Below are 23,771 nucleotides of genomic sequence, written 5' to 3'. Positions count from 1 at the left end.
ATCTTTTTAAAGCCAATTAAATGGAGATTTCTCTTGACCCTGTTGTGAAAACTAGACAACATCCATGTCCAACCTGGAATTAAAAAGTTTATTTTGAGTGTGTGTGTGTGTGTCTCTGCTGCTGCTTTATTTTAAGGCCTATTTCTTAGGCGTGTTTACTGCCAGTGTAATTAGTTTATGTTGTTACATTTTTATCAAGCAGTTCAAACAGCTTTGAGGATCAGAGACTTGACTTTCATTCGATAATGGAACACAAGAAAATGCATATGCAAACGCCTAAAGCTGCGCAGCATGCACTCGAAATCGTTCAGCAGAAACGTACTTGTGATTTCAATCGGTTTGGTCTTTCAGAGTGCAGTGATGGTGTTAACTTCATTTAAGCAGTCTGCTAGCACACACTGCTGTATTTGTTGGCTCTGTGTGAAAGATGCTCGCTGAAACCAGTGTTTTATTTCACTGTTCTGCAGGGCAGCAACGTGGTGGAGGACCAGGATCTGCTGGAGATTGGGATCCTCAACTCAGCCCACAGACAACGTCTCTTACAGGCCATACGACTGCTGCCAAGGGTCAGTGCTGCAGCCAATCACACGCTGTAATGAGAGCGTCTCTGAGTGGCATCCGTTAAATCTAAGGCTATCTTCTCGAGTCTTTACTGCAATGCCAGTCGCCGGCTGGTGTTTCTTCCTGCTGCCAATCTTGACGACAGACTAAGAATATGATGAGCCAGATCGCTGCTCGCAGTTTACCGGCAGCTGCTTTAAAAGGAACCACGGGCTTTTGAAATAATAGAAGAAGGAAAAATAAAAATGCATGAAGTGATTGAGGAACGTTTTGCCTAAGGTTAAATGCGTTTCTTTGGGCAAGAGAGAAAGGACGCTCAAATATTGTGAATATTGTGTGTAAAAGAGAGGGCAGAAAGTAGAAGCTTGGAACCTTAGCCTGCCCTCCTGCTGAATGTAAGGCCTTCACGCAAAGCATGAATCCTCTGCTGTCAGCGTCCTATTCTCCCCACAAATACTTGGCTTGTGCCTGCAAATATGTACGTAAAGGATCCAAATCCGGCATGAATCCGTGCTCTTTCTGACAAATTAATTCGGTTAAAGCTTCCTGTGCTCCGTTGAACTGGAGAAGCTGTTTAACATCCAGAGATGTTGCAGCAGAATGACGGCAAACGACAAATTTGCAACACAGCAATCAAATATAGTGGCAAAGGAATCAAACAGATGTCATGTTGCATAAGAAGTAGGCTTGTATTCCGCAGTGCAGCGTGCATGTGATGCCAGCTGTTTTACCCCAGAGCTCCTGGTTGAAGGTGAGAGACATCATCTGGGCAGGAAAGCACATTTCCCCAACAGCGTCGCTGTATGTATTAGAACTTGGAGGAAGACAAATTAACAAAATGAAATGATATTGCAGAGACATTATCAAATGTTAGCACAGCAGTCCCAGATATTTTTCGTGCACACTGGAGGAGGAGTAACGGAAACGTTAAAATCGTGCATGTCTTTCTGTCTGCGTTGAAGGTGCGGCCCGTCGGTTACGATGGCAACAACCCCACGTCGGTGGCGGAGTGGCTGGAGTCACTGGAGCTCGGCGACTACACAAAGTCCTTCCTCATCAACGGCTACACCTCCATGGAACTGGTGAAGAAGATCTGGGAGATCGAGCTCATCAATGTAAGTCACGTCGTCGTTTTCCCTTCCTGTCTCTGGGTGATGGAAAACAGTCATTCATAATCGCATTTTATAGATATGAAATCATCTGCGTCTCTGTCTTGGAGTTATTTCCTTCAAACTAAATATGTGGAGTTTTCAAGCACATTTCACAGCTTCATTAGCAGTCAGGGCACCGAGACTCATGGGAAATGTAGGAAAGGAAAAAGAGTTTGAAGTCAAGACATCTCAGCCTAATATGTCTTTCTTGTCTCTTATCTTTGTGGAAAGACACGATTAAAACACGTTATATTTGTGTGTCTTCATTAGGAAGAGCCACGCAGAGACTAGAGATGTAGTTTTTAGGGTCTTTCAGGGTGTTATAGCTTTTCTTAACTACTTTTTTTGTTTAAAATAAAAAACTATTTCACTTGCTTACATTGCTCACACTTTTCACTAAAGTGATGTTGTCTTTATACTACCCGTCCTCATCTCCCACCTCGGTGTCTCAGTAAAGATCCAAACATCAGGACAATCTCCAGTCCTCTTCTTTTGCGTTTCTGTCTAAAACATGGCAGAAGTTCAAAGTTAACGTTCCCTCTGTGGGGAGCATGGCGAGGGTGCCGGCGCGGTGACATTTGTCCTCATTACTCTGCAGTGCATGCTGAGAGAAAGTCGGCGCATATTTGCTTTTAGCTTGGCCTCTTGTGAAAGCAGCTTCTTGTGTGGCTGCAGATGCTAACCTCTGCAGCTGCTTCCCAGTGATTGAATTCACTCTGCAAATATCAGGAACGCTGGATGATAACAAGGTTTGACATTTGAGCTCCTATGTTGTCACAAGTGGTGCGGGCTTTATGATTCAAAATTCTTTTTAGCAACATAAAATCTTTAGCGGGGATGGGATTTGCTGCACTCTGATCTGATCGGAGCGATGCGTCCCTTTGATGCTCCGAGTGTAACGAAATCACGCCTGATTGCCGAGTGGGCACCCGCCCGGCTTATTTCAGCAGGAGGGGGGGGAGCAAGACGGGGGTGCTTTTCCTTCGCAGCGATGGGTGATCAGCTGGAGGAGATGGAGAGGGAGTTATATAAGCATGTGGGATGCAAGATGTTTCGCAGTGCCGGGGATGTCGCCCACATGCTGCGCTGGTGTGTGTGTGTGCGGATGCATGTGTGAGTTAGAGAAAGCGTTCATGCATGATCATGTGTGCAAAATGTGGCTGAATTAAACTTCACTTCTCTTTAATAGTTATTTTTCCTCCACTGATATTTCAATGCATTTCAATACAAATCAGCACTTTCTCAGCTACATCTTGATCTCAATTGCAAATCTGTTACATAATTATGTGTTATCTCGTAGCAGTGGATTTTCCTGTGAGTGATCAAAGTATTGCTTTTGATCAGATCCAGATCAGACCATTCACAGGTTTTTGGAGTAATCCTGCTGCTTTTACACCAGCAGGTGTAAAGATAAAGTTTAAAGTGTCTCCTGAGCCTTGACCTTTGGGGCCCCGGGGGCCACTTTCAGTCTTTTTTATCACAACAGTTGATAAAGCGATTGGAGAAGCCAACAGCACACATTTGAACACATTCTGTAATATCAGATATTTTAGTAGACTTTACTTACATTTATCAAAGAAATCTTGACATGTAATTTCCGGAGAAGTAAATTTCACATTGAATGAATCCCAGGGCATCTTGAGTTCTATAAAGAACCTGACCTTGACCCCCATGTAATACGTTTGGGACAAATTCAAACAGATTGTAAACCAGGCCCGTCACACATGTCTAGGTGTCTATTGGACATACACTCAATTAATCAGATGCAGATCCGGAGCATTGTTATGAGTGTGTGAGATGTGAGTGCATACGTGTGTGTGTGTGTGTGTGTGTGTGTGTGTGTCTGTGTGTACTGCAGTGCAGTCAGTGAAGTAGTCTCTAGGGTGATGTAGAGGCCACAACTCTGCCAGAGAGGTGTGTAGCGGGGGGGCGGGGGGGGGATGAAACAACAACACGGTGAAGGACATAGATGTGAGACGAGGAGATGGGGCGAGAGAGATAGACACAAAGAGGACGACGAGTCCGAATAGAATTTGGTGGCTGCTTTCATGTAATCGCCGGATAATCGCCATGGGCAACAGATGCTGCGGAGTCAGGGGAGACGAGGGGAGAGTGTTAAGCATCGTTGGAGCATTTTAAAATAGAAAGACGCAAGCGTGGTTTTGTCCTTTTGATTGGTCACATGTGCGCCGCCCTGCTGTCGTGGGATTATGGGAACACTTTTTAGCCCTGCCTTTCAACACAAACGCACATGATCACAACGTACTGCAGACAGAGAGCCGGCGCAACCACCTCGCAGTCTCCATGCAGTATGGAGGGTGTGAGGAAGACGTAGGTCACTCCGGCTTCTCGTCGGGGTCGACTCACTTCTGTCGCACCTTGTCCAGGTTAACAGATCACAGGAAGGACATCAGTGGACTCTCTCTTGTGTTACGATCGGAATCTTCTTTGCACCTTGAACCATCAGTTAAAGTCATGATAGCATCTATCTTCATCTTCCCAAACTGTGGGAGACTACAGGCCAATTTTCTACAGGACTCAGGACTATAGTTTTCTCTTATTTGAGCCTTTTAGTTTTCGTCATCTCGCTGCATGTTAATTTACTCCATCGGGGCGATTATGTTTACCCCAGCATCTGCGTATTATTTGCCTATTTGCCTAAAGTTATTATCCGACCCATTTGCTATAAGCATCCGTCATAGTCTTCAGTGAGATGCGTTGCATCCTTTCTTTTTTTTTTACCCAAACTAATTTCGAGGACTGTATCAGATACTTGAGAATGCAATAATGCCGTGATATTATTATCCATCAGTCGACCCATGATATCACAAATCTCCTGGTGAGATCTGTCAATCATCGCAGGAATAATTTACTGTCGTAAAGTCCTGCTCTCTGAAGCTTCAGGGCTCAATCCAGGCTGTGAGAGGCTCATCGGGGAACGTCCTGGCTGGATCCGACTGACATGTTGACTCTGTAAAGCTTCATATTAGATGAGCCGGCATGTTGAAGGTCAATCTGATCAGCCTTTGTCTGGCTTTATTGTTCAGGAGAAGTTTCTCAACTTTACTCAATTGCTGATTGACGGGATGGAGGAGACGCTGTAAAGATTATGAAAATAAAGTAAATCTTTTTTTCAATCAGATCTGTATAATCCTTCGAAAACACATCCCAATGTTTGCTTGCTTGAATTTAAGAGTTTCTATTTAATCCAATAAGAGCTGAAGTGTCTCCTCGTATGCAGATTCCTTTACCTGCAGTGCAGCGAGCTTGCAGACACGTCCTGGATGAATCCACATGGTGGCGCTGCTGCCTCTCTGTTCAGCTGCAGAACCTTGTCTCGATGCAGCATCTTTGAGGCGGCAGGTTGTTCTCATTTCAGGTGAGGCCTCGGCGAGCCCAGAGCGAAGCAATTAGAAATGGATTTCTTTTTAGAAAGCGACGGCCGAGCTGCTGGAGAGATACTTTCTGGTCCTCCAGGAACAATCCTTGATATTAGTGACCCCCCCCCCCCCTAAAGAAAGTCTTAAAAGTGTCTCATTGTTGCTGATTGGGGATCTAGGCTGTAAAGGATTATCATAGATTTTGCATGTAGAATCTTATTAATATGTGAATTAACTACTATAAAAAAAACTGTCAGGTAAATACATTGGAGTAAAATTACAGCAACTTCTTCTGACAGGCGGTGAAGTTTTACTTTGAAGGCACTCGACGATAGAAATATAAAGAAAGTGATCTTTATTCTTTGCGACACCCTCATTTTCACTGACCAGTAGACGTTTGCTTCTTCATGCACATACGTGGCTTACAGGCTACGGCCTGTTGGTGCACACTGCGCCTGAGTGAATGATTCTCCCACATGGGTCTGACTTGTCTCTGCGTTCCCCACCGTTACTACAACAGGACATTTCAGGAGGTATATGAACACAACGCAATCTGGAAATGAGTTCTGAAAACCTCCACCTGACTAATTCTGCAGCACATTGATAAGTAACAGAACCAGGAAAAAAGAATCTGGGACAGTCATGCGAGTTCAGCCTTTCTTTTGCTGCTTGTAATCGGTTGCTATGACGGCTACTAGTTACCATAGAGACTCGCGATGTGTGCACTTGGTATAAATGAAATGTGTATGTGTGTGTGGTGGATCTTTTTTTATTTCTTTCTGACACTGCTCCAAATACGTTGCATTTCTGTGTGTGTGTGTGTGTGTGTGTGTGTGTGTGTGTGTTCCTGTACTTATCACCTTCTTTGTCACCTCTCCAAATGGACAGATTGTCTCCCGATACCAGATGGTTCCTGCCTTCCTTCAGGCACTTCAGGATTAAACCCCGTACATCGGACAGTGATACCTCCACACATGCACCCGCACTTCTGTTAACTAGTTTAACCCACCGTGGATTCACGTGCCTGTTCCCATATCTATCCGAGGCTGTTGCACCCTTGGTTGATTCAGCCGGTGCGCTTGGAACACGTGACGCTTCTGTATGCTTAATGCGCCGCATGTGTGGAAAGGAGCGAGCTTCCACGTGGGTGGATTCGCCTCAGGACTGCAGCGTACTTCACCGGCCCTGCCTGCCGACATCAGCCGACTCCCGCAGCCTTATTTGGTGTTTGCACTTCCTGCTGTAGTGCTCACTGTTCTGGAGATGGTGTAGGAGGTATCAAGAGAGAATATGTGTGACCCCCCCCCCCCATCCGATTCCTCTGAACCTGTAGCTGCTTCATGACCAACAGCCTCATTTGTTAATGGCGCAGCAATAAACAGGGATTAATGAGTCTGTGGGCACTGATGGAGATGCAATTAGTACTTTGAATAAAATTATCTTTTCATAAATTTCCTTCCAAAAATGACAAGAATTTGATCAGTTGTTGCAAAGCTGTTGAAAATGTTCCATTTTAGGGGTTACTACCTTTAAAACAAGAACATTACGAGTAAACTGAATTCTGAGGTTTCTCTTCCTCTTTTTACTGCAGATTGGATCAAACGCTCAAATCGAGCCACTGGATGAGATTGTCCTGTTTGTTACTGATCAGTTTCCTGGTTCTCCTCAAATTTCAAGGAGTAGTACTGTTATGTCTGACAAATATTTCACATATCCGAGTGCTCTTTTCCATCTTGGAGGTATATTTGAATTTATTGTAGGCATGGAGGAGTCATGCACTATCTTTGGTTTTTCTGCTCCTGGATCACAGGAGTAGACAGGAATAGTCGGAATGACGTCAGCCGCTGGAGATTGGATTTCATTTCTGCGCCACTTGCACTCACACAATAAACACATGCACCAATGTTAAACAGAATGCACCGAACCGGCACACACACACACACGCACACAGTTGTGCGCTGGTGTAAGATGATAGTGAGCACAGGACATGAGTGAGTGAGTCGGGTTTCATAATTTCGTAAATTCTTAAACATCATTTATTTCCCAGAAAAGGATATTTATCAATGTGACTAAAACACCCTGCATATATTGATTCATTACACTAATCAGCTTATTGATGACGTTCATCTAGGCCTAAAGGAATATTACAAAAGAGTATAATGAGCTCTGGCGTTTGGCTGCTGTGAGGTATTTCCTGCTAAATGTCTCAACTTGTCTGCGTGTGTAGGCGAACAGGGAACGTCATTCCTTGCGCAGCGTCATAGCTCACGGGGGGGGGGGGCTTTCGTTCCAGTCAAACAGTGAAAGATTTCCAGGAGTTAAAGTTGGAATAGATTTTACACAAATATAATTGGTTGGTTTGGTTACCTGTAGTTCCTGTAGCATCAGGGGTTGCCATGGTAGCGTAGGGGTTAGGGCTGTGAACCGCTCATTATGAATGCAGTTTATTTCTTGACTTTCCCTTCCCTAGCTCACCCAGTAAATCCCAGTAAGTGTTTTAATGACCAGTGTGGAGGTTTTTACAGATCGTAGGAGCCTTTGTCAAACATTTAGCCCTTTAAATCAATTTGGTTTTTTGCATTTTGGGTCACATTTGGATTCAAGCCATAATGAGCTGTTTCTCCTCCATTGCAATTAGAGGTTTTTTTTGCATGCTAATGACCATAAAGTGATCGTTGCCCATTTGCTTATTTATATTCTTGCAAAAAACCTGCAATCAAGCCGCGACTTACAACTAGTTAGCTCAGTTTAGCATTCAGACCGAGAGAAGGGGGGGAGGGCTAGCCGTGATCTGTCCTATTCTAGTTTGGACTTTCCGTGGAATTTCATAATGGTGCTGTTGTTGTCGAGCAGCCTCAACTCATGCTGCACATAAGCACATTAACACCCCTAGTGTGCCAGCATGAGCTTGTCTCTGTATGGGCCCAGCGTCTCCATAGTGAGGAGATGGAAATGAGAGGGGGGGGTGGAAGATGGCTAGGAGGAGAGCGAGTGAGTAGAGATAGATAGAGTGTGTGTGGTGTATGGGTAGAGAGAGAGAGAGAGAGCTCAGGCAGAGGCATGTAGAGGATGTAGTCTGGCTGCCGCAAGCCGAAGAAAGAGGAGGAGTTGGTGAGCGCTTGTAATCTGCAGCGTGAGAGTAAGAGAAGGGGAGACAAAAGCTGATGGTGAGGAGGCAAGGAATAAAGCCAGGAATGCTTGGCTGAACATAGAAGAGGAGGAGGAGGAGGAGAAGGAGGAGAAAAAGCAAGAGGCACTTGTCTTGGACCGCACAGGAGCAGAGAGCGACAAAACGCAGGAGGTGGCAGAGGAGAGCGAACTGAAGGCGACTCTTCAGGCTTTCATTTGGGATAAGTCCAGAGCTGAGGAGAGGTAAGCAGCACTGCAGAAGAAGTGGCGAAGGTAGAGAGGGATTTCAGGTAATAAATAAACTGAGAGGCACGAGGGAAGAGAGAGAACAGGATACGATGAAGAGCCTTTTGTTCTTCGCTTGAGGTTTTATTTAAGCCTCTTTGACTTCTTTGTGTTGTGAGACTGAGGTGATTGCAACATATGAAACCATCCGTCCATCCGTGGTGCTCAATCAACACTGCTGACTCGGCGGATTTACTGACTGTGTGTGTGTGTGTGCGTGTGTGTGTTGCAGGTGAGTGTTTTGTGCATCGAGGTTGTAGGAGTCTGTTTTTGAGCCACCTGAAAGAACGAAGCATCGACTCTGCTTCGGGTGAAATTTAAGTTTGCTGCAAACTTGTCATTTGAAGAATTGAAGAACCGACACAAGACATTTAGTACCCGTGAATTAAAAAATCTTCTCATTCCATCTGAGTAACTTTTTATATAATTGTCACAAGACTTTCAAATTCAATCTCAGATCAAGTGTTTTTTTTTTTTTTAAGATTTCCAATTCTTTTCTGTACGTCCAGTTTGGGTTTGGTGAAACAAAATGGAGAAAGAAAAATCCATCACTACTACCGTTCGATTCACTACTGATGTCCCAATTTCTGCCCTGTTCTCATTTGTATGCACTGATATGCTCTCGGAGGACGGCGAACATCTGGGATGAGAACAAAAAAGTCTGCTCTAGTTTGCAAGAGTCTCGCAGACATAAAAGCCGAAACATAAATGTCTAGTAGAAGAAGAAAAGCTAATCTGCTTTCGTGTGGAGACTGAAAATGCTTTTTTACCCACTTAATGTGATTATAAGGGAACGCAGCAATAATTAATACGAATGCTTTAGTTGAAGGCTTCATGAACTTCTCTTCAATCCACTGGCAAGAGTCAAACAAGCCAGATGATAAGTAAATGTATCTTGTCCATGTCCGCGCTTGTTTTCTAATACCAACAAAAAGGAAGGAAGGCGTCAGAGAGTGAGACGAAGTAAAGTAGGACCTGGTGGGATTTAAATAGAAGGAAAGAATGAGGCAAGTCCCAGCAGGACAGTGGAAAGAAAAGTATTCACCTTCCTCTCGCGATGCAGACGGAAAGATTGAACTGGAAATCCTGCCGGGTGGTTTTTAACCACAGACGCCGGTCGATCAATCATAATCCCGCATCCTGTTAATCTGATCGTCGCAGCGGCTAATCGGAGCGATGGATTCCCGTTCAGTAACTGGCATTAATCAGCAGGGGGTCCACAGAACCCACAGAATGATGGATGATGCTCAGAGAGAATTTTAATACGGTAACTTCAGCACTTGGGCAACATATCGGTTATGCTTGCAGTAATATCAGAAAGACAGCGGACAGTTGTTAAATGATTCATTTGGTTAACACTTCAAATTCACACCATTTAGTTATTAGCATCATCAACAGGGAGTTAGTTTTTATAGAGCTGACACCTTATCTGCAGACTCACAGTGGGAATTCAGACACAGGCAGATTTCATGAGGGGTTTTGAAGGATGTATCTTCTGCCAGGTGTAAAGTATATTCACTATTGTCTGCATGACGTCGTCATTTGCATGCCCGTGTGAAATGAGAAATGATTAGGAAAGCTTTTCTCAACATGAAAATGGACTACTTGTGTAAACTTCCAGATGTGCAAAATGCTGTAAAATATTAATTAATACAAAATCATGTTGGTATATTTAAGTAAAAAAAATGCAATGTTATTCTGGTCCAAAGTCAATATAACAGTGCTTTTGATATGTGAAGTGTGCTGCTAACGTAGTGAGCTGTTGTTCCTTGTGCGTAAAAGGCACATAACATCATTTTCCACTGCTGAGGGATTGCTGCAGGTAATGATCTATTTCCCCCACTCTAACCCATCCACAATTAATCAGAATGATCATTATTATGATCCTGACCCGATCTGCAGATTGTGATTATGCATCAGTAGACCTATAATACCCACGGGGTACGGCAGTCCTCCTTTGCATTAATTAAAAATTGCTGCATTTGCTCCCATGCATAATTAAGAGAGAGGCAGAGGGGCCGCATAGCTGCCCCTCAGGGAGATGCATCAGGCTGTTTGACCTGGAATATTCCAGGTCTGTGCTTACCTGGCCTTTACAAGAAATGGGATATGTGCAGTCTGACTTTTAGAACGACTCATTTTAGACTAGCGGGTAACGACTGACTTCATGGCCGGAGTGCAAAAAGCATTGAAAGCATGATCCCATCCAAAGATGTTCTTCTTCTAAAAACTCACGGATGCTATTATCCTCATCTGCCCCCCCCCCCCCCCCAAAACAAAGCATGCATCTGTATGCTTGATGCGTGACTGGCTGTGACAGACAGCTGATGGCCTTCTGCACCTGCAGTGCCAACATCCCGAGCAACAATGCAAAGACGACTCCACTGGGCTTCATCTCTGTTGCTCTGTGAACCTTCACTGTGCCGTTTCACTACAACATGAACATTATACAAGCTGCACAGGTCAGGGCAAATTATTAATTATGTTATTAATCTGCTCGTGTTCCTTTGCATTTCATATATGTTCATTAGTTGCAGACATGTGGAATATATATATATATTTTAATTCATCCATTATACCGTCTATCAGTTTGAAAGGCGGGTGTAATCTACCCACATCTCAAAAACCGATGGACAGTTTCTTGTGGGTTTTAATTATATTTATTTTATTGTCCCAAGAACTCTAAATCTCTTTTTAAATATTTGGTATTCTAGCATTTCTACAATTTCACAATAGCAGAGGTGGGTGCATTCTGTGAAGACACACACATGTTCACACGCAGCCCACTGCTGTCTGGAACTGGTTTATTAACCCATAAAAATATGATGCACCATTTCCTCTATCGTCAATTTGACACGACAATTCATGAACTCCTTTGTGTTTGTGTGGGTGTGGTGTGTGTGCGTATGTGAGGGTGTGGTGTGTGTGTGCCTGCAGATAGACAAACAAGAAAGATATCTTGTTTCAAACCTGACCCGACTATGTTCACACACACACACACACACACACACACACACACACCATAGTTACTGTTCTGCTGCTATTAATGGAGCTGTATCTGTCTCCATGTAGGCGGGCTTATTAACAGCCCACCCTGCTCCCTTCCTATTGGTCCCTTTGGAACATCATTTTTCAGCACATCACCCTTAGCTTCAACTCCCCTCTGCTCTATGGTTGCTAGGCAACCAGTGGTCTCTGGATTTCCTACAGTGTTGTTGTGTATTAGTGCACACATGCGTCTCTGTGTGTGTGTGTGTGTGTGTGTGTGTGTGTGTGTGTGTGTGAGTGTGTGTGTGTTAATCCACCAGGACTCCAGGCAAATCAATACTCACCTCCAAGCAACACTCACACACACACACACACACGCACGCACACGCACACACACGATAAGGGCAAGGTGGCTGGCTGTTATTTGGTATTCAGGGAAAGATAGACAGTTAAAAATGCAAATAGTTTCTGTTAACACACATGGCGCTGCGCACGTTATCCAAATCACAAAAAGGCATCTATTACAAGCCTTATTGATTGCAAGAAGGAGATTAATATTTAACGGTATCCTTCATTATATCCTATCTTGCTGACATATCAAGCTCTCAGACCACACAATATGGGTTTTAACTATACGACTATCAAATTGGGTAGTTTTCAGGATTTTAGGAATAGTCAGGGTCCGAAACCAAATTTTGCTCGACATCCAGCAGGCAGAAAACAAGTCCTGCAAAGTTTTAATGTTATTGTATGTTATTGTATACTTCATAACTGATTCCTCATGTTTGATGTCTGTTTTCTGTGTGCTCCAGTTGCATATTCATCATATTTAACTGTTCATAAATTACATTTATTTACCATCTTTTTTTAATCCCTGAACTAAATTTTAATGGCCCCCATTTTATTTTGGCGTTTGATAAATATTTTAGAGGAGGGGACCTTGATCTTCTGAATAGCACCCACCATCTCTACTCAGCTTTTTACGCTATCACTGAGACAGACGGGGGTTATTTACTGATCAATATCACCATTCAATTGGCCTCTAATGTAATGTAACCTCGGGGAATTAAGTTAACTTATGGCGGTGATTCTGGCATCGGGAAAAATCGATGCAGGGTTTGTCAAGGAGTCGAACCCCAATCAGACGCTGCCCGAGGTGCTTCAGGAGTCCATCGATGTCAGCGAGGTCGCGACCTCATAGCCTCCAGGGGCGAGGCGATGGCTCATGCTAGCAGGAGCCTGTAGAAGGTAGATGCGCACGAGCTAACGGACGCCGACCAATCATATGCAGTTGCTAAGGCTTAGGAGAAGAAGTTCCTTTGAGTGCGACTGCAGTGCTTCGTCTTTTATTAGGCCAAATCACCGACACTCACACTATTTCTTTTTTCTCCCTCCGACAGTTTCTTTTCTCATCGTCTCTCCTCCCATCATGTGGATGTTGTGAAAGTAAGGAACAAACTGTGTAGGAGGGAATGTGGACAGAGAACGAGATTGGGTATTGAGGCCAATGAGAACGATGTTTAGGTGAGTTGATTCAACGGGAGCGGGGAGATTGGTGAATAGTTTTCAGTCCATTCCTTCCCCATCATTAGAACTACGTGCCATCTTGAGCGCAGACAGTGACTGAACCGTTTCCCGACGGGTTCATGCTCCAGTGAGCCGCCCCCCCCCCCTCGAGTAGGAAATGGAGAAAAGGCTTTTTGTTTCCAGTGTCCTGAATGACAGAGGTCGTTGCTGATTGTCCCCAATCACTGAATCATTTAGTCTTTATTTCTCCGCTAAATTTCATTTGTCCCGCCTGTTGGCCTCATTCTTTGGATCGACCTTGGGTTTAAAGGGCTCAGTGCGTTCTTCTGATTTTCTTTATAAATGAAGCATCTTGATTCAGATTCAGAGCAAAATTCGGATTAGACTTCCATTTTTTTAATGTATATATATATATAGTTTTGCATGCTTTATGACTCCTTTCCAGATTAAACAACTTGAAGGTGGAAGGAACACAAATGCAAACATAAAAGCAGCAATTCTCACTTTTATTTGTTTCATTGTTGATGAAAAGACACACCAGGCGACGCGGAGGAAGTGGCTGCATGAAAGCACAGCTCCGTTACTCGTACTTTTGGCGGCTAATCCCTTAATCAAGCCTGTTGAATCTGGGCTAATGGGACCGTTAACAGGATTAGTGCATTGATCGTCACACACAGACACACGCGAGGAGGCAAGCAGCACCTGAAATCACTGTGTGGATCAGTGTGTGGGCCGCAGGTGATGGAAATTGAGGAGGGGCCTGCAGACTGTGTGGCGTCTCAACACTTCTGCTGTCGGCGTCGACCACTACTATGGATATTATTTAAATGCCAATGGTGCAATATTGCAGTTGAGCATGATGGAGAGGAGTCTGAGTGTGAGTTTATCAATAATGAGCGGGTTACTTTCAGGTTCTCGTCATTTAGGGATGATAATATCACCGTCTTACCCGCGGTTCAAAGCCGATAACGTGTGTTTGTGCACACATCCACATGCATGTCAGCTCTATTTCTTTTTTGGTTTTGGATGAGCATGTGCGGGGGTTGACTGCTACGGCTCCGTGTTGCCATGGTGACGGTTGAACTTGAAGGTTGAGGCTCCTACTGTAGTTGAAGTGGATGTTGTTGCATAAGGCCCAGTGTAACATCAGAACATTTACTCAATAAAGCGGAAGAATATGCTACGCAAGTCATTTTGTGTACTCCCCCCCCCCCCCACTTTATTTCTTACACAACGGGTGAAATAAACTCATCTGAGGTAAAGAAGAGCATCAAGCATACGTTTCATTTATTTATTTTTTTCATCCTGGATGCAGCGTGTTTCCTCCGCTGACATTGGTTTGTTGGTTGGTTGGTTGGTTGCTTTACAAAATCCCTCATAATGTTTGCTAAATCCAAGGTGAATTAATTACGTTTCTTATGGTGTCAAACTAAAAGATAAATCATTTAACGTCAAACACTGCAAGTGAAAGCAGCTATTTATTTAATTAAATAATAAAAAATGAAAGTAGCCACTTTATTTTTTTTGTGTATTGATTAATTGACCTGCTTGCATTCTTTTACTGCTGGAAAGATATATATTTTTTTTATGAAATTGACACTTTAGAACAGGCAGTGAGCTGTGAAAAGGACAGCAAAGGAGGGGAAAGTAAAACCCAGAACAGCGGTGATTCACCTCGTCCCGCTAAGCCCAGCCCTGTTCTCTGTTTCCCTTTGTCATCTCATTTTAACGGTTAAAACCCGTTGTTTCCATCCAGCGAGGAACGGCGTAGGCTGCAGTTCAGTGTGTTGGCGGCTGCCATGATTTTCTTTAACATCCCTCTTTTCAAACTGTCCATTTTCAACATTTACTGTGTGACATAAAACTAAATTTATTAAATCTACTCAGAACAAAACAACAACAACATGTGGATGATTTTAGCATTTCCCAGCTTGCGTGATACGCTCTGTGTCTGTTGTTTGTATCCGGTTGTGTGTTCAGGTATGACATATATAAAACGCAATGTATGTGCAAACTGCACCTCTTCTGGGATACACATTCTTTGTAATTTATTTTTCCTCAGTAGACATGTGGCAGTATTTGGTGCAGGAGGTGATGAAGTGCATGTGTGTGTGTGTGTGTGTGTGTGTGTGTGTGTGTGTGCATGGCTAATGAGTATCAAGGGGAAATCAATAGACTCATTTTCAACAATGTGATTTTGTTGAATTAGCATTTCATGCTTGTGAGCGCTTAGCAATGTTTCATCTAATCTACCCTGAAAATCTCATAATGGATTTAGATTATAATATGATAAACACAACAATTACACAACAGGAATGTTACACAATCTATAATCTTGTTCAAATAACAGCCCAACAAGCAGCTGGACGTCAGACCTCAGAGCCATGGTCAGCTATGTGTCATTATGAGCTCATTATTACTTCCCTGTGAGCTCTACAGCGCCTACCTAGTGGTCTACTCTTTTCTGGATAGCAGCAGCAGCATCAATTTGTGGACCTTGATAAAGAGGATACTCTTTTACTTTAAAGCATTTTGTATTTTTCTTTTTGTAAATACAATGTCATTATTATCCACTCTGAAAGCCTTTGAAAGCTTGCTCTTTATAAAAAGCTGTTTTAAATAATACAACTGAGGGTGAGTCATCAAATGCTGCCTAACCTGTGTTTTTTTGTTGTTGCAAACATAAAACCCAGCAGATCTGCAACTAAAAGCTTTCTTTGTCATTTATTTTTGATTTATTGGTATTTTATTGTATAACCTTTACACCAGTTGGCATTAACGTGAAACATCTGTGCGTTCATTCAGGTATTGAAGATCGGTCTCATCGGACACAGAAAAAGGATCTTGGCCTCATTGGGGGACCGGCTACACGACGACACTCCGCAAAAACCTCCGCGGGCTATCTCCCTAAGGGTGAGCCCGAGTGAGCAGACTGTATGTGATGGGCCATCTGCACCGGAGCTTAAAATGATTACCGGCTTTCTATCCTGAATACTCGTCACGAGGAACTGCCGTTGGCCGTCTCATCGGGGCTCCAGGCGAATGTGGCCTCTTGCTCTTGGCGCCGTCTAGCAAAGCTCGGAAGATTGTGTCATATGCTCCTCTATTTACTTTTAAAAGCCTTAACTTGTCCATCCGAGAATTAATTCTGTGTCAAGGATCAGAAAAAGGGGAACTATCACCACATTTGAGAATGCAGCACAAAGCAAATGTTAATCTTCTTATATTTTACTCAACTTTGCATCTAATTGCACCCTTATCTTAATAAAAGTCAATAAAATAAAAGCAAAGTCCCGTTTTAAGCTTCGAGTGTGTCAGGAAAGAGCTGCATTTTCTTTGGCGGAAAGTAGAACTCGGCGACAAATGAGCTCTGGGCTTGATCGCGCGAGCCTCCACAGTCCAGAAATAGTTAAGACTTTTCTTCTGAGACTCCCCTTGTGTGTAATTAAGTGACGGCGTGTAACTTCTCACAAGAAACAAGCTGACCTTTTAGTGTTTCTAGAATTGCACTGCTTAAACATGTAAATTTTGTAACCCCTGTGGGAGTTTCAGTCTTGGAAAATGTCTTAAAAGAACATTGCTTTGCACTTGAGGGATCCAGCCGATGATTTTCTCTTCATGTAACTTTGGGAGATGAAGATTGTGCCTTCTAGAAGGCCTTCTAGACACAAAACTACTTCAAAAATCATTTTTAGATACATCTTCTTAGATATTGTTTGGTGCCGCAGCAGCTGACAAATAAAATGTGGCGGCGCCGTACGATGAATTCTGTCGCCCTACTTATTGTGTTTCCAGCAGTGACACAGCACATTGTAAAAAATGATGAATGAAACCTCCTTTGCTTTGTCCCGCAACTCCAATCCCCTCCCGCCCAATTTGTCCCAGGAGCCCGGAGGAAACCACACTCCTCCCCAGCTCAGCCCGTCGGTGGGCCAGGCCGCGTACACGGCAGGGGTTCAGGGCGGATCTCTGGACGTGCAGCATCTCATCATGCAGGCGGACGCCCGGCGCCGGCAGCGCAGCAATGACAACTACTTCGAGGACGTGCCGCGATCCAAGCTGGAACGACAGATGGCTCAAGTCAGCATGGTGAGGAAGGGAGGACGGTTTGGAAGATTGAATGGAGCCGCGGAGGGGAGGCGGACTCAAGGGGTTGTATTATGAATGGTTTAGTCGGATGCAGTTGTGTGATGAAGATATTCAATATTCTTTCTCCCACATGCTCTGTTTGAATTGTATTTATCACACAAATGTCTAGAGCAAACTCCTGAGACCCGCAAAGTGGAAAAGCGGAAGGAAATGGATGGATGGGTGGATGTTGTAAAAAAAATAAAAACATCATACCTCCAGCTTTTATCATAAAATGAGTTATTTTTGCTACTTGAAGTAATAAATAATAATGAAATATAGAAGTACAAATCTAATTCCATTGACGTTTCAAACGTGCATCCTGTAATATTGCACAGTGGAAGATAATAAACTAAGAAGTTTTGAGCCAGGATCACATTACTAATTAGGTTGGTGAAATACATCTTGATTATAAAACAAGTGCCTCACTAATTAAATGTCGGCTCCTAATAGCTGAAATAGCAGAAAGTATTGAAACGGCTGTTGAAAATCCACCGCTAAAGTCTAAATGTGTGAAGAGCGAGGAGAGGAGGGGAAAGACAGAGGGACTGTGGATGGAAGTGTGGACCGGATGTAAAACCTTCATGAACCATTTAAACCAGTGTCATGCTGTCAAGGTTCATTCGCAATAATCACAGCCTGGAGCGTCGGAGAATTAGGGGTCTGCAGCTTCCGGAGGACTGAAGGCGGGATTGTGTTTTAGCTGCTGAGTTTTAAAAAACCAACAACAACAGAATCGGGCAGAACATCTGGCACCGGCAGCCATCTTCGTATTTTCCTAGCTCGTATAAATTCATACAAACATTAAATTTATGCCTGAAACTCTGGGCTATAAAATGACAAAATATGCAAACTGCAATCAGGAAAAATGTATAAATAAAAGAACTACTCTACAAACGTTTATGTGTACGTCCTCTCCAATCACACACTCCACAGTCCTGCGTAAAAACTACTTCAACTTTACAGCCAAATTTATTGTCATCCAAACGCAAAATTAAAACTTTATGACTGCATCAGCAAAAGGCGCACGCACGCACACACACACACACACACACACACACACACACACACACACACACACACGTGAGGCAGCAGCTGTGTTTTCATTCAGTATGATTAGGGTCATTTTGTGTCTCCGTGTGAATCAAAGAGCTTATCAGAGCCGACTATACTTACTATGATTGCCCTGGTGAATATCCTGACTGTGTGTGTGCGTCACAGTGAACCCACCACCTCCATTTTTTTAATTATTTTTTTAGAAACAATGAGTCAGCTTTCCCAGAATAGAAATCTGAACTATTATTGAAAAGCGGAAATACATTTATTATCCATTGCATCGCTCCTCTCCGCTGATTGTCCCCACATTTCTGGGTGCTGTATTGACAGTGTTTATATAGTTCATCTCACTCAGAGGAGTAGAGAAAAGCCACATAAGCCCCCCCCCCCCAACAGAGTACATCAGCACGGTCAAAGTTCGTAGGAAAAACAATATTGCTAAGCTGGCGGTTTGGTGCATGTCTGTACCTAAAGGCTTAAAGCTGTGCTGTTTGCCCAACATCTCTGCATCTCTTTTACGAGACGTCTCCTCCACCAACTCAACGGGGGGGGGGGGGGTTACACACTTAAGCACACTGCCCAGGATGTGTTCATTTGCCAAAGAGACTGTAAAACAAACTAACCCGTGGTCCCTCACCATTTGAGAGCTGCGCGGAGAGGATGTAGCTTCCTGTAAAAGGTGAAAGCTCACAGGGTGAAAGCAGCAGTTTAAGTTTAAGAGTGGGAACATTCAGACACCAACACATAATCCATACGCACTTCATTTCCTGTTGGATGTTCTCTGAAGTGTGTGTGGGAGCTTTTCTTTTTGTCTGGAAAGATGCAACCTTGTGTGATCCTGGTTGCGGCCCTGACATCTGGTTGGCTGTCGTTTCAGGCAGGCGAATGGTGCGAGCCAATCACGTTGCGTCCGCCCAACGAGGCCACCTCATCCACCCCGGTGCAGTACTGGCAGCATCATCCCGAAAAGCTCATCTTTCAGTCCTGCGACTACGAAGCTTACGTGAGTCCTAAGTGTGTGTTTTTATGTCACCTCACAGCTGATGTCCCAAACTTGTGATCATTTCCTTGATTGATTAGGTGATCTACTCTAAGAAATGCCAGACAATGTAAAAAAAAAAAAAAAAAGTCTCTGTTGCTCAACATTGAGACCGGAATAGTTGAAGCAAAAATAGAAAAGCAATTTGAGAAGCCACTTCACAAATAAAGACGAGTAAAACAATTGGGCGTCTCTGAGATACGTGACCTGATTGGTCTGTCCGGATCGCGTTGAAAAGAGAGAGAGAGTCGACGTGACTTATATGATTAAGTAAGAGAGCGGGAAGGGAGTCGGGGAGCGATGGAAAAATTGAAAATGATGCTGAAATCAAATATGAAGTGATTTGATAGAGGCAGCGAGTAAGAGAAGAATTTCCCAAGAGCGCTTCTTGCCCGAGTCCAAAATCGTTTTGTTTTCTCACCTCAGAAGATTGATACCAAACAGCACCGGCCATTAGGCTTCTCACAGAAGTACAACTGCTCAACGAATGTATTTTTGGAAGATGGGGTGGAGATGGCACAACGGGTGGGCCATTGGGGAGGGGGGGGGGGGGGTTTGGAGGTGCTTTCACCTCGTTCATGACAACATCTCTAATGCTTGCCATCCCGGGACAATGAGCTCAGGCAGTGAGATAAACGAGTGGGGGGAGGCCGAGGCGGAGGGGTTGGCAGCGGGCTTGGCGTGAACGTTGGCAAGCCGGAGGTGAAGAAGAATAAATGAGATGGATGAGACAGTTATGAAAGGAGGTTGAAAAAGACAAAAGGATGAAATAAATGATGCATCGACTCATTTTTGTCTTTTTTTTAGGAATGAACAAAAACGTCCCTTTTAATAGCCCTGCTCATAACTTTGTTTTATTATGTCGCTGTCACAGCCTGAACTCTGGAATATCATCATGAAGTAATTACGGTTCCACTTCGAGTAAGAGCCTGCAGACATTCTGGCATCATTACAACACTGTGTATAAATCAATATCTTGATTACACAAAACAGGCCTATCTAAACAGGTTACTATCTAAGTCATGTGCTTTTTTTGGGGTTGCATTTTCGTTGCGTCTTATTTTGGCGAGACTCTCAACTGTGTGCACGAAAGGAACATTTGATACTCGCAAAGTTTGGGCAGTAGTCGTTAAAATCATTCATAAATAAGTAATAACTCCTTAAAGGCTATTAATTAGAGCCAATCGATTTGCTGTGTTACCGGAGTCTTTGCATTTGATAGAGAAATAATGATATAAAGGAATATATATTTAAAGGGATTTTGCCCCCCCCATAATGAAACATTTCACTACCAAATTAATCCTGTGAGGTTTGATTTTGGCCTCTTGTTCTGTTGAGTCCACCAGAAGCTATAAATATTTCTTCACATTAATCTACTGAAAGCCTTAATGGGGTCCTGCTTTTAGGAACGCCGGGTCTTTCGTGAGTGGGGAAAAGGCGATTCCAGGTTGTAAATGCCAAATCCATAAAGAGGATGTAATATCGACATGAACACGGTCCCTGTAAAACACTGTCTCCATTAGTAGCGTCTTTATAAAATCAGAGGCTACGTGCGCAGACTGTCTGGCCGCCGGGTCACGTCCAGACTGGTGCCCTGCCAGATTCCGGTGTTAATGTCCCTCTAAGAGGCTCTCAAGATGGGTTTAATCACAGTCTGCTGGTTTATAATCTTAATGCAGTTCTTACATCTCCGTAAACGGACGCTGAAATACTCGCGTGCACTTACATCTCCTTATGTTTGCTGTCTTCCCACAGTACCTGGGCTCCATGCTGGTGAAGGAGCTGAGAGGAACCGAGTCCACACAAGATGCCTGTGCCAAAATGAGGGTAAAGACCCACATCACCGCTGAGATGATTTTAGGCGGAATCATGAACACCTGCTGGGAGTCGGGCGCGCACACGTCAGGAAATAAATAAGCTGCGGCGACAACACCCCAGTTGTGATGAATCAAATTGCGAGTGATGGCAGATATTGCTTTAATATAAAATGTTATCTCCGGAAACTGGACTTCTAAATCTCACAGAGCTTAAACTTCAAATATCACTGCAGTGGATTAAACGTATTAAGGGATTTATTTTTAATATCTTTGACAGGGTGCCCCCCCCCCCTTAAACACCAAACCGTCCTTCTTCTTCTCGCTCTCTTTTGCTCCCTCTCTTTCATTTCTCTCTGGTCCTGTCTGTCACCTGCCGTTGCGTCTTTTCGTCCCACTCTCTCTCCCTCTCCATATTTTACAGGAACACCGACTCCCACTTTCCTCTGGTCCCTCATTTCTCTCAGTCTCATCCTGAACCGTTGCGGTGTGAAGATGCATTTTAACATTCATGAGCAGATCTTTCCGTGCCTCCATCCTCCATCCTCCTCGCTCCTTTCTTCTGCCTCTATATTTATGTTGCCACATTAGAGAGCGCCTTTATTTCTCCGACTTCTTCAGTTCGAAACGCATTTGCTGCAAACCAAGGTTGCAATTAAGTACAACGAGATGCACATCTTGTCGTTCTGGCTTTCGTTACCGCATGAACGCCCCTGTTTCTGTCACACACACACACACACACACACCCTGTCATCTGCCTCTGCATACCTCCGCTGTCAATGTTTAAATCGCAACTCCACAGCTTCTCGCTTGGTATCTGTCGCCGAAAGCCTGGCAGCACCGCCTTCACCGGCTCTGCAGCGCCACCCGATCCCGACAATCGGGTAGCGCTGCAGAAACCCATCAAGCATGGGAGAAAAGAAAAGGAACAAAGAGAAGAAGCAGATCTGGAAAGGATTAGGGAGAACAGATCGGGGAGGAAGGAGGGATGAAATGCGAGGAATATGAATACCGAGAGATGGAAGACAAGAAGTTGGAAAGAGACTGATTTCACATCAATTTATTTGAGCATATCAAATCTCCTGGCAGGTAGAATGGCAGCTCGGGGTGGGGGGGGGGCACACTCACCGCATCTCCACAGCATCCCGCCGCATAATGAGTTGAGATATTTGACAGGTTGAAGCGCCAGTATGTAATTAAATGGATGAGAAGAGAGGTCTAATGTGCCTTTTAGTAATAGACTGGTTGAACCACAGTCAATTTACAGATGCAGAAGCAGATAACCTTCGGAAGTGATTTGAATTTACCGGTCATAAAGGACGGAGACGATTAGCTCACACGTATTTATTTAGGAGTTTTTTTCCCCTTCCAAATCTGCTTGTTTGGCAGGAATTCACAAAAGCTAATCCACTGAGTCCACCAAACTTTACAGGCCAGGCATTAAATGTTGGTCCCGAATCCCAAATTTGATTCCAACTTTCAACGAGTAGGATTTAGTTCTCCCCCCCCCTTTCTGGCATGGTGCAGCATTGGGCGATCGAGGCAAACGGTGAGTGAAGAGAGGGACAAGACAGACAGCCGATCACGGATTCACAGAAGTAAAAAGATGTTTTATGATTGCTTCAGCGCTGCTAACTTCTAAATAATCCCACGTAATCCATGTATCTTCTCCTGGGTTGACCTCTAGCCCTGTTCCCTGGCAGTTCCATCCTCAGCATCCTTCTACCGATATAGTCCCCGTCTCTCCTCTGGACATGTCCAAACCATCAAAGTCTGGTCTCGCTGACCTTATCTCCAAACGTCTAACCTTCACTGTCCCTCTTATTGCCTCATTTCTAATCCTATCTGGTCACTCCCAAGGAGAACCTCCAATACTTTGAACTGCAGCCGATCAGATTTTAAACAAATCATCTCAAATCATCCCTGAGAAGTCATTGCTTCCTCTCTCCTCCCTTTCGTCTGTTTTATGTGCACTCCAAGAAGTCGACGGAGCAGATGAAGAAGGTGCCAACCATCGTGCTTTCCGTGTCCTACAAAGGAGTGAAGTTCATCGACGCCACTAACAAGGTAAACAGTCCCTGTAGCTAAAATGACACAAGCCTTTTTGAGCTGCCGTCAGAAATGACCAGAGCAGCGGCGCTGAGGTGTAAAAGATGATCAATGATCAATAACAGAGAGCAAATCACAAACAGGCTGTTATCAGTAAGGAATAGATAAGGTAAGACAAATCAATAATCAGTTCATTAAATCTTTAATGGAATGTTTTTTGTCAAAGGAAAAGCAATTAAAGCCTTTAGCGTCATAAGAAAAATAAACGCACACATTTTGTCGTCATCGCTTTCCCAGCGTGTGTCCAACAGAGACGGATGAATGTGTGTGAATGTTTAATGGTTTCCTGCCTGTCAATATTATGGGAGGGCAGTTTAAATATTAACAAGTCAATTATTTGGTAGCAGGTTCTTCCTCACATCCACCGGCAGCCAGCAAGCTCCGCCTGAGGTGGCGTTAAACTGGGTCAAAGGGAGAAACTGTATTTTAAGATTCTAAAACAAAAAAACATTAATGCACAAAAGCAGACACACACTCAGCCGAACTTGTAGATAATCTAATACATTTGAGTTTAGTTCTCTTCCTCGGGCAGAAGAAGACTCTTGTTATGCGTGAAATTACGAAGTCTTAAAAGTTTATTGTTATCCAGGCTCACCTTTCTCTC

The 23,771-nt window shown here is 43.8% G+C and overlaps 1 protein-coding gene across 1 annotated transcript in view; it reads left to right on the top strand.

Annotated features, from left to right (window-relative positions):
* anks1b (ankyrin repeat and sterile alpha motif domain containing 1B) overlaps nt 1-23,771 on the top strand; it is an 82,944-nt gene that overhangs the window by 51,329 nt on the left and 7,844 nt on the right. Inside the window, exons 17-23 of the mRNA XM_068754974.1 lie at nt 468-566; nt 1,524-1,676; nt 15,827-15,934; nt 16,907-17,110; nt 19,083-19,208; nt 21,000-21,071; nt 23,039-23,125. Of these exons, the coding sequence (XP_068611075.1) occupies nt 468-566; nt 1,524-1,676; nt 15,827-15,934; nt 16,907-17,110; nt 19,083-19,208; nt 21,000-21,071; nt 23,039-23,125 (849 nt within the window). The remainder of the gene's footprint in view (nt 1-467; nt 567-1,523; nt 1,677-15,826; nt 15,935-16,906; nt 17,111-19,082; nt 19,209-20,999; nt 21,072-23,038; nt 23,126-23,771) is intronic.

The sequence above is a fragment of the Brachionichthys hirsutus genome, chromosome 22 (genome assembly GCF_040956055.1).
Source record: "Brachionichthys hirsutus isolate HB-005 chromosome 22, CSIRO-AGI_Bhir_v1, whole genome shotgun sequence".
NCBI classification, from domain to species: domain Eukaryota; kingdom Metazoa; phylum Chordata; class Actinopteri; order Lophiiformes; family Brachionichthyidae; genus Brachionichthys; species Brachionichthys hirsutus.
Note: the sequence above shows the minus strand (reverse complement) of the source record. Positions and strands in the feature narration are given on the sequence as shown.